Source organism: Falco rusticolus, chromosome 7 (genome assembly GCF_015220075.1).
Source record: "Falco rusticolus isolate bFalRus1 chromosome 7, bFalRus1.pri, whole genome shotgun sequence".
Lineage (NCBI taxonomy): Eukaryota > Metazoa > Chordata > Aves > Falconiformes > Falconidae > Falco > Falco rusticolus.
The window spans coordinates 19,048,996-19,062,182 of NC_051193.1; the positions used below are offsets into that span (position 1 = coordinate 19,048,996).

Consider the following 13,187-nt stretch of genomic DNA (forward strand, 5'->3'; position numbering starts at 1 on the left):
CCCGACAGTGCTATGTAGCTACAAGAGGAAGCCTTTCTATTAAAAAAAAAAAAAAAAAAAAAAAAGTACTGTGAGGAAGGAACTCTGAATATGCTTTGATTACATCAAAGCATATGCTGCTGAGTTAGGGAACCAGCAGTTTAAGCTGGCCATTCCCAACCAAGAGCCCCGTGGAAGGCTGCTAGCCGGCAGGGCTTGGCTTACCACTTCCATCAACTGTACAGAGCGCACAGAAACACACAGACCCAGCTCAGCAGTTTTAAAAGCCCCTGCAAAAAGCAAGATTTGCTCCTTCTACGAGTCATACCCACCAGCCGTGCATGCAGAGTACTGTCTGTTCGTTCCAGTACTCTTCTTCCAAAGTTCATTTATTTCAGAAGGCATCGAGCAGTAGCTATGCAGTCTGAACACCCCACCAGCAACTAGTTTCCATTATGAAGATAAGCACCAAGAAAGCTTTGTTCCTGTGATCATACAAGTAATTTAAAGGTAATTTTAGGGCTTTTCCTTGAAAAGGTTAAACAAAAACATTTGCTCTCACATTTAACTGGATGATGACATTAAAATTGGGAGGTGCACTTTGACAGAGTAAGGACAGCACGATTCGTTTTTGGCATGACAGCCCCTTTCCAGCAAAGGCCAAGAATTAAGCAGAAGTAGAATCTGTGTATTCCACTTTGTTTTCAGGGTTCAAAAAGTAAATGGGTCTTCAGAAGATTATTTCATCAAGTCTATTTATTAATGCATTTCAAGTTTCAAAAAAACCTTACATATCTTTGCACAATACTTTATTTTTTGCATTTTTAGTAAAAATTTCCAAAGTGAACAAAAAAAGATACTGTATAAAACACAGTGGACATGAAATCGACAGTAGTATTCCGTTTCATTGTCTTGAACTTTCTTTCCATTTTACCACATCTTGACTTGCAGTGGAGAGTTCAGTGCACATTTCTGTTTTCAGAAGACATTTAACTTAGACTCAAAATAAAATAGGGCAGCATTGGTCTGCCAAAATCCTACCACAGGATAACATTACAGGCAAAAAATTTACATGTTCCAAAGTCTACCACACTCAAGAAGTTACTAAGAACTCTTGCTGAATAAAAGTCACCATTTTAGAAATGCAAACCCACTTCCAATCTTTGCACAGTCTTAAAACAAATGTATTTAAAATGACTTAAAAGCAACTACATACACTTCTAACTAGTTAAGATCATTTAGAATTATTTATATAGTCTATTGGACTTGGGGTTTCATGTACAAAATTTGTCTCTAAACCATGTACAAAAAGCTGTATTTTGAAAAAGTTACCACATACTGTACAAGTTTACAAGGAAGAGATCCCATTATATTCTGTAACATTTTTGGCCTTGCTGGCTTGCGTCACATTATGAGAATGATTGTGTAAACCTTATACTCTTAAAAAACAAAAACAAAAAACAAAAAAACCCAAAACCCAAACAAAGGAAGCCTGTCCAACCCTTAGTAAATTTTCTCCTAAGCAAAGCCAGGAAAATTATAGCCATTTGCATCTCTAATTAGCTTGGTGCTTTTGGAAAACAAGCAATAAATATGTCACAAGCTTAAACATTTTGTAATGCCCCCTTTCATCTCCTGCATAGCAGTAAGCACCTTAAGACATCTTTTGTTTCCTCTTTCAAAATCGCCAATTATTTACATTCGTAATAAAAAACTTTGGAATGGGACATTGTGCTGTTGAATTTTGCTACTGGTATAAAACGTGGGAAAACCGGTAGTCCTAACTACAATTTAAACTCTGCCACAGTAGCTGGGCAAATCACCCTACTTTAGTGGTTATCAATCAACAGTATCTCACTCAATCAACAGTATCATGCTGAAAAGTTATCCAAATATCTGATAAATTAAACAGAACATAAAAAACCCTACAGCTTTTCTTTCTTTCCACATCCCTCTGAACACAAACTTAATTATCATACTGTAAGAATATCTGAACAGCCTGAATAAACTGGTTGCAATTTTTAGAACAAGTTGAGTAACAGGCAGAATCTTCTAATAAAGCATGGAAATATTTCATCTAACTATTCATTAATTAACTGAATAATCAGACAAATTAAAAACATTTAAGCAGAGCTACAAGAAATTAGACACTTATATAAAACACTTTTGAAACATTCTGGCATTTGCAAAGTTCGCAGAACACCTGTTATATCTCTAAAAGACCATTCAATCTTGTATGCTATGTCTTAGCAGCTGTTTGATAAAGATGAAATGAGTGCTTGAAAGAACTTTGATCATGATAAAAAAGTTTGATTTGATTCAAAATTGCTGTGTAAAGCATCACAGGATCCTTGACCATTACACACCATCATCCTCTGTTATCCTGAGTATGTCAATTAAACAGTAATTTCTTCATTAATAGCGGAAAAGTTTTATAATACAAAGAAACATCCATATTGCAATTCTCTTGTTTACAATTGCACACAAGTACGGGTGTACGTTAGAAATACATGTCTGCATATAACAATGTATATACATTGACAAGTAATGTCTCCAATGCTGAGGTGGTCTAGCTTCCTAGCCTTGTCTGGCAGTTGAAAAATATATATTTTTTTTTCAATTCTTGAGTAAAAGTTTTACTACAGCCATATTTGCCTGCAAGTGAAGAAAATGCAGCAATGAAGAGCACAGAAGGGGGAAAGTATCATGATACTCCTGCCACTAAATTAAAAATATGCAAGAAAAACACTTTTCTTCTTTTTGAGCTGGAAGATTAGCTCATTAAAAATTAACCATTTCCACTTGTATTGAGGGCATATAATGCTTTTGTTTCTCTTCGATTTTTGAGAGTTAGATCGGGGACTATGACTTAAGTTTTCTTTGGAGTGAGTTTTCCCATTGTAGGCACTAGGAAGAACCAAGGCAAAAAGCTGCAGTCAACGTCTCATATGTCCCATCTGATAACTCTCTCGGGGCCTTTGCCGCTGTGGTGGCTGAGTGGTTTGTGGTGGTCTCCTCCTTTTTAAAGTGCCTGTTTCAAAGAAAGGTACAAATTATTAAAATGGATCTTTTTTAAAATGATTTCCAGAAGAGTTGCCCTGGCCATGCAAACTAAATATACCTATTTTTCTGAAAGGCTTTATTTAGACCTGCAAGGTCTGCGTGGAGTATTTATTTACAGAATACATTTTATTATCTCAACAGTAGTTCCTTAAACAGGCTGCTTCTTACAAAATGCAGCATGAAATAGGAAATATGAGGAACTCTTGACTTCGAAGTCTTCAAAGCTTTCTTTTGATGTGCACATTATGTTATAGGAAAATAAGAGTTACATTTTTATGAATTGTTCCACTGGCACAAATTCCATTTGTAGTTTCACAGTGCCAGACTAAGAACTGTAAGTTGGGACACCTGAAATTTCCCATTCAGAACAAAATCGTTGCGGATAACAAATTTAATTGCTTGGTGTACTCACCTGGAAGTGGTTTATGAGGAGGCAACTTTGGATTACTGCTTGGAGTATGAACACTGCATATCTTAATGAAACCAGCCATTAACATGATCAAAGCAATTCCCATAAGCAACACTGCCCACCAATAAGCCTAAAAACAAAAGAAAGTATTTCTGGGGGGCTGGCACCCATGTACAAGGGACAGGGGTCATTGAATGCGACTTTCCTTTGCCTTTTAAGACATCAAAAAGCTGTTCTGAAACATCACTTAAAGACCATAACATTTTAAAAGAAAAATGTCCCCAAAGTTCTTACAGAAAAACACGCTAATACTGCAAATTCATTCTATTATCAGAAGGGCATTTCACAGAAGATGCACTACAACAGAGCTATATAAGCCTAAAACAATCAACAGCCTACACAAAATTGACTATGCAGCTCTATAATGGTGCTTCGTTGTAGCTCTCCTCCCAGTCTATGATTAGGAAAGTGTCATCTAGTGCAATAAAAATAAGCAATGCCAGAGATCGATATATTTAGTTCCTTAAAAGAAGCCAGAACATGCAAATATGAAGGGTTAAAGCAGGTAAACTTGTTAAGTCAAAAACATGACCACCCAAACAGACAGTGGACTGAACAGAGATATAACAAAATATTTACTTAGGTTTTTGTTACTTATTTGTTTCCATTCCCTTCCATCTGTCAAAACTTACTTGCTGCACTCAGATGCTTATAGAAAAACTAGTAAAACAAGGTCTGATTGTACTTTAAAGAATGCTGAAGTGCTGTATATATAGAGCAACACGTACCAACTGTGAATACTGATTAACAAGAAAAATTTATATTAGACTGGTAAGGAAAAAATACTTACCACAATCCATTCTGCAATATTTTCATATAGTTCTGGATTAAAAATGGCTTTCTTTAATCTAGCTAGAGGGCCATCAGCATCTACCAGCCGGCACCTCATAAACACATCACAGTAGCCTTTGAAATCATTACAAGGAGATCCAGGTTGCAAAGTAATAGTTTTGCGACCGAAGTGTTTCTCCCACTGGTTAGAGCCTGTACTTGCACAAGTAGCTGGGTCCACTGAAAAGGAAAATTGTTTGAAAAAAACAAATTAGATTAACCAAACTGTTATTGTATTAGAATATCTGTGCATGAATCCCTTGGTGCTCAATTCTTGAAAATGCTTTTGAAAAAATTTCAAGTTTCTACTTATATGTATAAAACCAAAATATTGTTCATTTCCTATAAAACATAATGCCTCTATCTGAAACTAATTATGTACAAAATTGCAGTATGCTCTCAAGAAAAAATAAAACATAAACACCATGAGGAGATTCCTTAGATGCCCACTGCTGTATTTATGCTTCCAATTCAGACAAACCTTACTTTTTCTCATGCAGCAGACGTGACACAGTTCTCTGTCGTCCTTGCCATCTGAACTAGCACATGTGCATTCCTCCAAGCCATACTTCTCACAGATAGAGCCAGCACATTGCTGTTTGAGACAAGAGCACAAGAACACAAACATCAATTTAACTTTTAAGCACGCTGACGTTAGGAAAGATTAATTTTTAAATAGCTGAAAGCACAATCATCAGTCTAAAGATGCTTATCAATGAAAATAATAGCTTGAATTTCTTCTGAAGTTTGTAAAACAAAATTTATTACACTTACTCAGTTGCAGTGTTTAGGCTTATTTGATCCTTTCTTTAAATGGTAATTTACACAGTTATATTTTTTAACACTGTATTTTCTTTTAGGGCCTCAGAGTACCCTGCAGAACACTCACAGCACTGCAATTCACACTGAAACATGATTACTCAAAACTGTGGTTAGCAAGATAAATCAAAAGCATGTCTCCAAAAATGTTTTCTCTCAGAAAATAGTAATAAAAATTTATGGCAGGAAAGATTCTAATTCCACTGTGGAAGGACTCCTCAAATTAAGAAAAAAAAAAAAAAAAAATCACTGCACTTATGTCGTTTAAAAATTAAGGAACTATATAAAGACAATTCTTCTATCTTTTTTCCATATTTAAAATGACTGAATTAGCTGAAAAATTTTTGAGTAGTATCATTTAATTCAAAACCTGGACTGTGGAAAACAGACTTACAGCAGCACAAGTTACATCTCTAAGAGGATGACTTCTGCTTGTTTCTGCTTCCAAGTAAACACAGATTAACTTATAAGAGACTTCCCATCAATATTTCAAAGCAACTACCATGGACTCTTTAACCCAGGAAACTAATGGCAGTTCAGGGTAATTCTATATGCTGGCATATCTGTCCTGCATGCACGTGGGTGGAAGAACTGTGTATTTTCATTAAACTAGATTACATGGATTGACAGCATATCTAATTTTCTAAGGCAATAATATTACTTGTTGAAGACTGAAGAAAAATGAAAAGATGGAACTAGGAAATAAAACACTTTAATAGTCTCGATTTCTACCCCAAAAAAATTTAAATGGAACTTTCTCAAACTGTAAAGCTATCTTGATATGTTACCTGCTTACTATTTGATGTAGCTTCACAGTTCTTTTGATTGAAACCAATAAATCAAGCTTTTTTCTTTTTTGAAATAATAAAACCAAACCAAAAACAACTGCGGTTGCATATGACTGAATAAACCATACCCCATTTATGCAAACTTGTGTGTGCCTGTTGCAGTCTGTGAAGTTTGGTTTAGGCTCAGAAGCTGGACAGAGAGCACTGACACCATTACACATTCCTTCTCGTGCACAGTCAGAATCATTTCGACACTTATCAGTCTTCAGTTTGAAATTACACTGTGCAGTACAGCAGGGGCCTTGACTAGGGCTAGAAATAAAGAGAACACATGGATGTAAAGAAAAAGCATGAATAAATCCAAGAACTATTTATCCTGAAACCTACTCAAACACTTCACATTTCTGCTAAGTAAAATGTCAATTGAAAATAATTTCTTCCTGTCCATTAAGGTAACAAAAGGTTACTGCACTGAATATGGATTTCTTAGTCACTGTACTAGCCAATTAAACTCTTTGCATTATATTAGAAAAACAGTACAAGCAACATTTTAAATTAAAACATACAGCAAATAACAGCATTTCAAAGTTTGTACATGCAAATCATTCAATTAGCAAGCTGGTAAAATTAATTCAGGAACAACTGATTAGTTTGATAGTCTCAACAAAAAAAAAAAAATGTAGTAAGTCAGTCAAGCTTTATACCACCGTAAGGAATTTTTTGTTTGTTTTCTGTTTGGTTTTTTTTTTTTTTTTAAACTTTCTGCAGCCATACTACTCACATTGTTTAAATAAAAAAGAAAAGGGAAGGAGACATGTCAGCTCTTATGTTGGAGATCACAGTCAGCATACAAACTAATTTTGGGGGAAAAAAAAGTTTGCCAAAGCAGCTTCACCAGCTCCCCCAAAACGCTTGGGCTCCTTTCTGTCCCAGACATCAAAGCATTTGAGCCCCTTACACTGGCGAAACAGCAGGGAACAATCATTTCCTTCTCCTGAAGCTGTGTTTGAGTACGTATGCCACTACAAGCTGCAGAAGAGCGAGGGTTATGAAACACACATTAACGACTTGATTAAAGCTAAGCCTCCTGAGTTCTCAACTCAAATTATTCTGTACCTCAATATTCACAGTGTGTTGACTGGCATTCAGCAGGCACCAGAAGATAGCAAAGACCTTCTGCGGGTCAGGATCTCTCTATTTTAAAACTACTGCGTGCCTAGAAAAATTACTCTTGACATCACACATGTAGAAGACATGTAAAGCAGCTAGGTAGGTACCATAGTTTTCCTAAAATGTGTTTTACATGATCCATTCTTGCATTTGGATTTGGTTTACATGTCTTTGGAAACCTCTTTGTACAGCAAAATTTTCAATCTTAACAAAACTGGAAAAAGAGGAATTCTAAATCAAAAATGATGGAGTAATTCCTATCTAAGACTGCTCCCAGCAGGGCATAAAGCGAGACTACAGTCAGCTGAGCAGGAGGGAGCAAGAAAGAAGGTGGCGGTGGCACCTGGTGTACTCAGAAGGGAACAGCTGCTCACCATTGCTGCCATGTAAAGCAAAATGCCAGAAACCAATAATAAGAGGTATTAACCAATAAAAAGATGAATGTAAAGCCTTTATTTTAGTAGAAAAATTAAGAAAATTTGCAAGAGGGAGGGAACCACACGTGCGAAATTATTACAACTACGAATTCACAGGAGATGGACTTTCTACCATGTCTACACTGTCAAATACATTTTAACAGTAGATGCTACTTTTATTTCCACTCCCAGGATGACAGAGATCATTCTTAAGGCAGGAAAATCTAATTACAACAAAATTGTGTACATTGTATTAAAAAGTTGAGCTGGTTTAGACTTAAAAATAATAGTAATTCTCTCCATCTTTGGCTAAGAGTCTAACCGGACACTAAATTTATGTGTCTCTCTTAAGAGGAAAAAAGCTCATGCCTTCCACGTGAAAAAAAATCCAAAAGTTTTCAGATGAAGTAGAAATTTAACATGTGTCTTAAGTCACAGAACTACAAGATAGAAGTTGACTTACTTCACTGTAAGTCTTATGATCTTTAAAAGTTCCTCTTATAAATCACTGTGTACACAATGCTGCCAAGATACAAGGTGACTTAAAAACCAGTTTAATTTATAAAACAAGCATTTTTTATAAAAAAAATAGTAAATCAATCCTCTTCAGTCGTCTTCCAGTTAGGCAATGCTGTAGAAATGGCCCTAGGATAGGATCCAATTTCATAATACTCTCCATTATCCTTTGGGCAATTAATACTCTCCTGTACCTGCTGTAAAAACAGTATCCTAGACGTGTTTTTCTGACTCATACAGTTTTTGCAAGAATTATACACAACATGTTTCTGATAGACAACAGAATTTCAACACAGAGTTGTCTGCATTGAGTATTATGATAAGTCAGCATTGATACAAGCCAGTGCCATTAGGCTTTTTGAAAAGCTAGAGAACAGTCATCTAGGAGAAAAGCGAGCTACAATTAGCACCAAGAATTGCATAGCATAATGGTGAGTGACAAGTTCATAAGCACAATGTAAGTCATATTTAAGAAAGTAAATGCTTTAAGAATAATGCAAGTAAAATAGATTCTAAAATAGCAATTATAGCTACCAATAAATCCCGAAAATTAAAGTGTACTGTAACAAACATGCACAATACCTGCAGTGTTTGCCTGGTTTTAACTTGCATTTTTTATCTTCTGACTGGTTTGCATCATAACAGCATTCATCTTTACACTGGTCACTGTATCCACAATCACACTGTTCTCCTTGTTCAACCAGTCCATTACCACAGATGGGTTGACCAGACTCTAAAAATGCCAGTATATTTATGTACAAAGCAGTACAAAGAATATGCAAATAGACTCACAAACGTTAACATTGATTTGCAACAGCATCCAGCTAATTGTGACTGAAAATGCCTGGTCAAGATGGACTTCAGACTAGGGCGCAAAGCAACTTGCATCGTTTGCTTGCCACCCAACTTAGTCACTCCTGCAACTCATAGGATTCTCAGCCTCTGAGTAAAAGATTTCTGCTGATAACAGGGGGAGTTTCTTGTGTGGATAAGAAATAGACGGTGATAAGAGGAAGTTTTCTGTTAAGCCTTCAAAGCAGCAGCAACCTTTCTTGCACTCCTTCCCCTTTAATAGAGTCTGAGGACCTTAAGGCAAAAGCTGATGGTGCTGGGGTGAATGAACCACTACTTACTCCAAAACCCAAACCTACTCACTGCACTACCTCAGAAAACTTGTGAGAGTCCACACACCACAGACTCCAGGAAGATTCCTGCAATTATTTTTTTTGTTGTTGTTACTGTTTAAAACAGAACTTCCAGTATTTTAATTTGTGCTCCTTACCTCTTGTCCTTTCACTGGGCGTGACTGCAAACAGTCTGATCCTGTTTTCTTCACTCCCTCCCACCAGGCATTTATAACCCAGGGGAGGCACCCCCCCAACATTCTGTTCTCCAGCCTAAACAGTCTCAGCTCCCACAGCCTCTCCTCATGTGTCAGATGCTCCAATCCCTTAATCATCTTTGCGGCCCTTTGCTGGACTCACTCCAGTATGTCCATGTCTTTACTGTACTGGGGAGCCCAGAACTTAATGACAGTACTCCAGTTCTCAAATTCAGTTCTTTACTTACAGAATTCTTCCAGTAAATTAAAACAAAAAACAAGTAAAAGACTAAACCACATTTCTAATTAAGCAGAACAGTAATAGCTTTGCCATTCTTCTTTTGGGATGACTAAATACATACCAACAAAACAATTATTTCTTTTCTTCTCAAGAACTTGGCTGATATTTCGAATGCTACAGATAGAGAACTTGTTGTTGTTAAGTTTGTCCCCAGATGTAGCTCTTGCATACATGATATAATTGCCATTTTCTTTCTGTCCCAAGTTCTTGGACTCTCCTGGAGTGCACTCCATTCCAGAATCGTGCTGCAAAACAAATATTTAAAAACTATTTCTATTTCTATCAAGACAGCTGCTCTAATTTCTTTCTGTCTTTTTACACATCTGCAAAAGTAACCTGGTTTGATAACCTTGACACAGTGAGAATAAAAGGTTCATAGAGAAACCCCACTATCTTATACTAAAGTTTCTTAAAATAGAAAACAAAGGTTTGGTTTGGGTTTTGTTGGTTGGTTGGTTGTTTATGTTTTTCTCCAGAAACAGTAGCAAGTATCTAATTTCTTCAGTTTTAGCTTATTTGCATTCATGGTAATGTATAGCGCAAGTGCATGTCCTGGAACGAATACCAACTCAAAAAAGTCGCCATCTCCTGAAAAGAGTGGCTTTATGAACACAAAAGGATATTAAGTATTCTGTGGAATAAAAGCAGAAAGTAACTGAAACAGCAGTCCATTCTGCTTGCTTCTTTTGAGGGAAGTTTTGTTTGTCAGCCAGTGACTGGATCTACACAGTATCAGCACAAGGAATGAAATGCATTACGTATTGGCATTCTAGCAATTAGCGAACTGACAACATACTAAGCTGTTACATGTAAGAGGAATTCCAGTGCTGTTCTGATGCATTCAACTTTCCAGAAATACAACCTATGTCTCCAAAAGAAGTAGTTAAATTTAAAAATTTTCAACATAGTTGCGAGAACTGCATCATTTATTACAGTTTGAAAAAAACAAATGCATGAGTAACATTAAAAGACCCATCTTCCAGGCTGATGCAAAATATGTTTCACTCAGTGCGACTGTTTTTCCAATTTTATGTGCTTGTATTTTCAGTTATGCTTGGAAGGCTTGTTCCCACTCAGAGCAGTGGTATTAGGGATTTTTTTCAAGTCGCATGAAAAAAGGATTCATATGTGAACATCTGTTTTAGAAGAACTCATGACTCCTGTCATTTTACTTCCAAGAATAGGAAGCCTATATACTTAAGTTCAAAAAAAAAAAATCCAAACCAGAAAACTTTGTTCTCATCTCCAGCAAAACCAAAAGGCTCAAGCTTTCAGCTTGCCACAAACAAATCATATCCCTAAATGACCGGGAGACAAATTCTGCTTCAAAATAACTGTTCTTGGTATCTTAATCCTCCCCATAATTTTCTTCGGTAAACTTTAAGTATAAATAATTGAACTCTAGAAGCAGCCATTTCTATCTTCACTTGTTGAATAAAGCTTCATCTTAACCAAATTTGCATTGATTGCATTCTCCTCTCTAGGATAAACTAAAATACATTTATAAAGTATGTGTGACCCTAGTCTTCAATAAAACACAGGGAAGTTTTTAGAGAAAGCTAATGTAGACCCTTTATAAGAAACTGAACTAGTAAGAAATACACCATTCACAAAATCCACTGTTGCACCAGTGTTGTCAAATACTCGTTAAAGGGGCTTAGTTCATCAATCTGGTTTTCATTTATATACAATGTGCATGCACATATGCACATGCAGTCACGGTCATATTTTCCTCGTTCATAAAGAGTAAAAACTCCATTTGCAAATCACGCAAAACAGTTGGAAGTGAGTTAGCAGATCAATAGTAATACTCACAGGTGAACCAAAGTTATGCCCAACTTCATGAGCAAAAGTAATGTGAGAAACCTTGGGAGGAACATGAGAGCCATAGTTCTGAACAGTGATGATTCCGGTGTTCAGAGACTTCTTCTTACCATCAGAATACAGTTTGCTCTTTTCACATATTCCACCAGAGCTCCCTGCATTTAGATAAAAGTACAACAGATCATCACTGAAGAAAAGCAGTACTGTGTTACTTCTCTAGTGACATTTAGAACAAGAAACAGCTTGCCTCCTCAGTGGATAAGTTCTTTTGTGTAATTAATATTAACACAACTTTTAAAGTAGATTAGATTTATCCACACTAATGCTCTCAGCACTGAATGGATACACTCACACAAGAAGTTAGCTGTTTTAGAAAGAGCTGTTTCGGGCTTTCACTGCACAGACAGGCCCTGAGTTCATCACACCTGTAGTACAAGACTAGCACGGTGCAACATCCAATACAGGCAGCCTCAATCTACATCCCAAGTGGACTTCACCAAGTTAAAAAAAACCAACAGTAAAATCACAGGAGATCCTCTCTCACAGTAAGAGCATTTACATAAAATGTCCAAGCTAAGCTATACATCCTTGTCAGCAAAAGTGACTCGTTTTTCCACTGTGCAAACTAAAGCTGAAAATGCTTCTGATGTGTGGGTTAATCAGACCCTGTTTAGAAGGCCATCACACTTCTCTTCCGAAAGTCTTGAAACTGTGACTTTAGCGTCACTGAATTTTTCTGTAAGTCGAGTTTGTACTGAGGCATTATCAATGTTGTAAAGTTCAGCTATTCTATTGCTAACATAAATGGTGTCTAAAACACCCTCTAAAGAAGTTGCCTTCCTTTCTGAAGTAAAAGACCATTTTAGTGAAATATCCTATGCCAGTATGTGTGTTTAGGATTAAAATCTCTTGATTTTTCTCAATTAAATTCAGTTTCGGAAGCAGTGTTTACGGAATGCCCGTTCCAATTCATCCAGTGCTTGCTCAGTCTACACACTGGACTTGTGATCACAGACCCAGTTTCCCATTTACACAGGCCAGCTGTGTGTCCTGCACTCACTACAGTGAGTCCACACAGGTCCCTCTCCTCTAACATACTTGCTACACTCATGGGTCCACTGATCTGTTCTCTGAACACTGTACTAATACTTATTTAAGCATTTTAAGCTCCTGAAATTGAAGTCTGACAGACTGTCACACCATATTTTTCCACGTAGCACCAATACTCTACAACCAAAATGTGCTTTAGAGGAAAGTACAGCAGTAAACAAAGTGAGGTTGTAATGCATAGCTACACCTCATAAACAGTTTACATGTTTCTTCCACAATTATTTGAATTCTGTTAAAGCTCTTCATAATGCTCTCCTAACGGTATCCAGTCTCTTGCAAAGTTTCATACGACCTGCTGTTCTCCAGCTAATTCCTTATTATATAGAAATCACTTGAGGGAAGAAACAAGGGAAGACTGTTCCTTCTGAATTTCTGATTTTGATTTCTGTGAAAGCTTCCACAATTTGGCATGTGTGCTGACGTATAACTAAAGATTTGGTATCTACTCAAATTTAAAGATAACAACTTTTAAATATATCAGACTAATACATCCTATAAAGTTCATACATCCAGGACAAACACCTTGAGATGCTGCACACGTGAAGACCATTGTTCGATTTTTTTATATCGAGATATACAT

At 36.5% G+C, this 13,187-nt stretch overlaps 1 protein-coding gene across 1 annotated transcript in view; it reads right to left on the reverse strand.

The window, feature by feature from the left end:
• Positions 1 to 717: 717 nt before the first annotated feature.
• Positions 718 to 13,187, reverse strand: part of ADAM10 (ADAM metallopeptidase domain 10) — a 51,344-nt gene continuing 38,874 nt past the window's right edge. Inside the window, exons 9-16 of the mRNA XM_037394130.1 lie at positions 11,489 to 11,652; positions 9,735 to 9,918; positions 8,634 to 8,784; positions 6,078 to 6,261; positions 4,829 to 4,937; positions 4,302 to 4,522; positions 3,455 to 3,581; positions 718 to 3,010 (exon numbers count right to left, since the gene is read on the reverse strand). Coding sequence (XP_037250027.1) covers positions 2,916 to 3,010; positions 3,455 to 3,581; positions 4,302 to 4,522; positions 4,829 to 4,937; positions 6,078 to 6,261; positions 8,634 to 8,784; positions 9,735 to 9,918; positions 11,489 to 11,652 — 1,235 coding nt within the window. The 3' untranslated portion in view covers positions 718 to 2,915. The remainder of the gene's footprint in view (positions 3,011 to 3,454; positions 3,582 to 4,301; positions 4,523 to 4,828; positions 4,938 to 6,077; positions 6,262 to 8,633; positions 8,785 to 9,734; positions 9,919 to 11,488; positions 11,653 to 13,187) is intronic.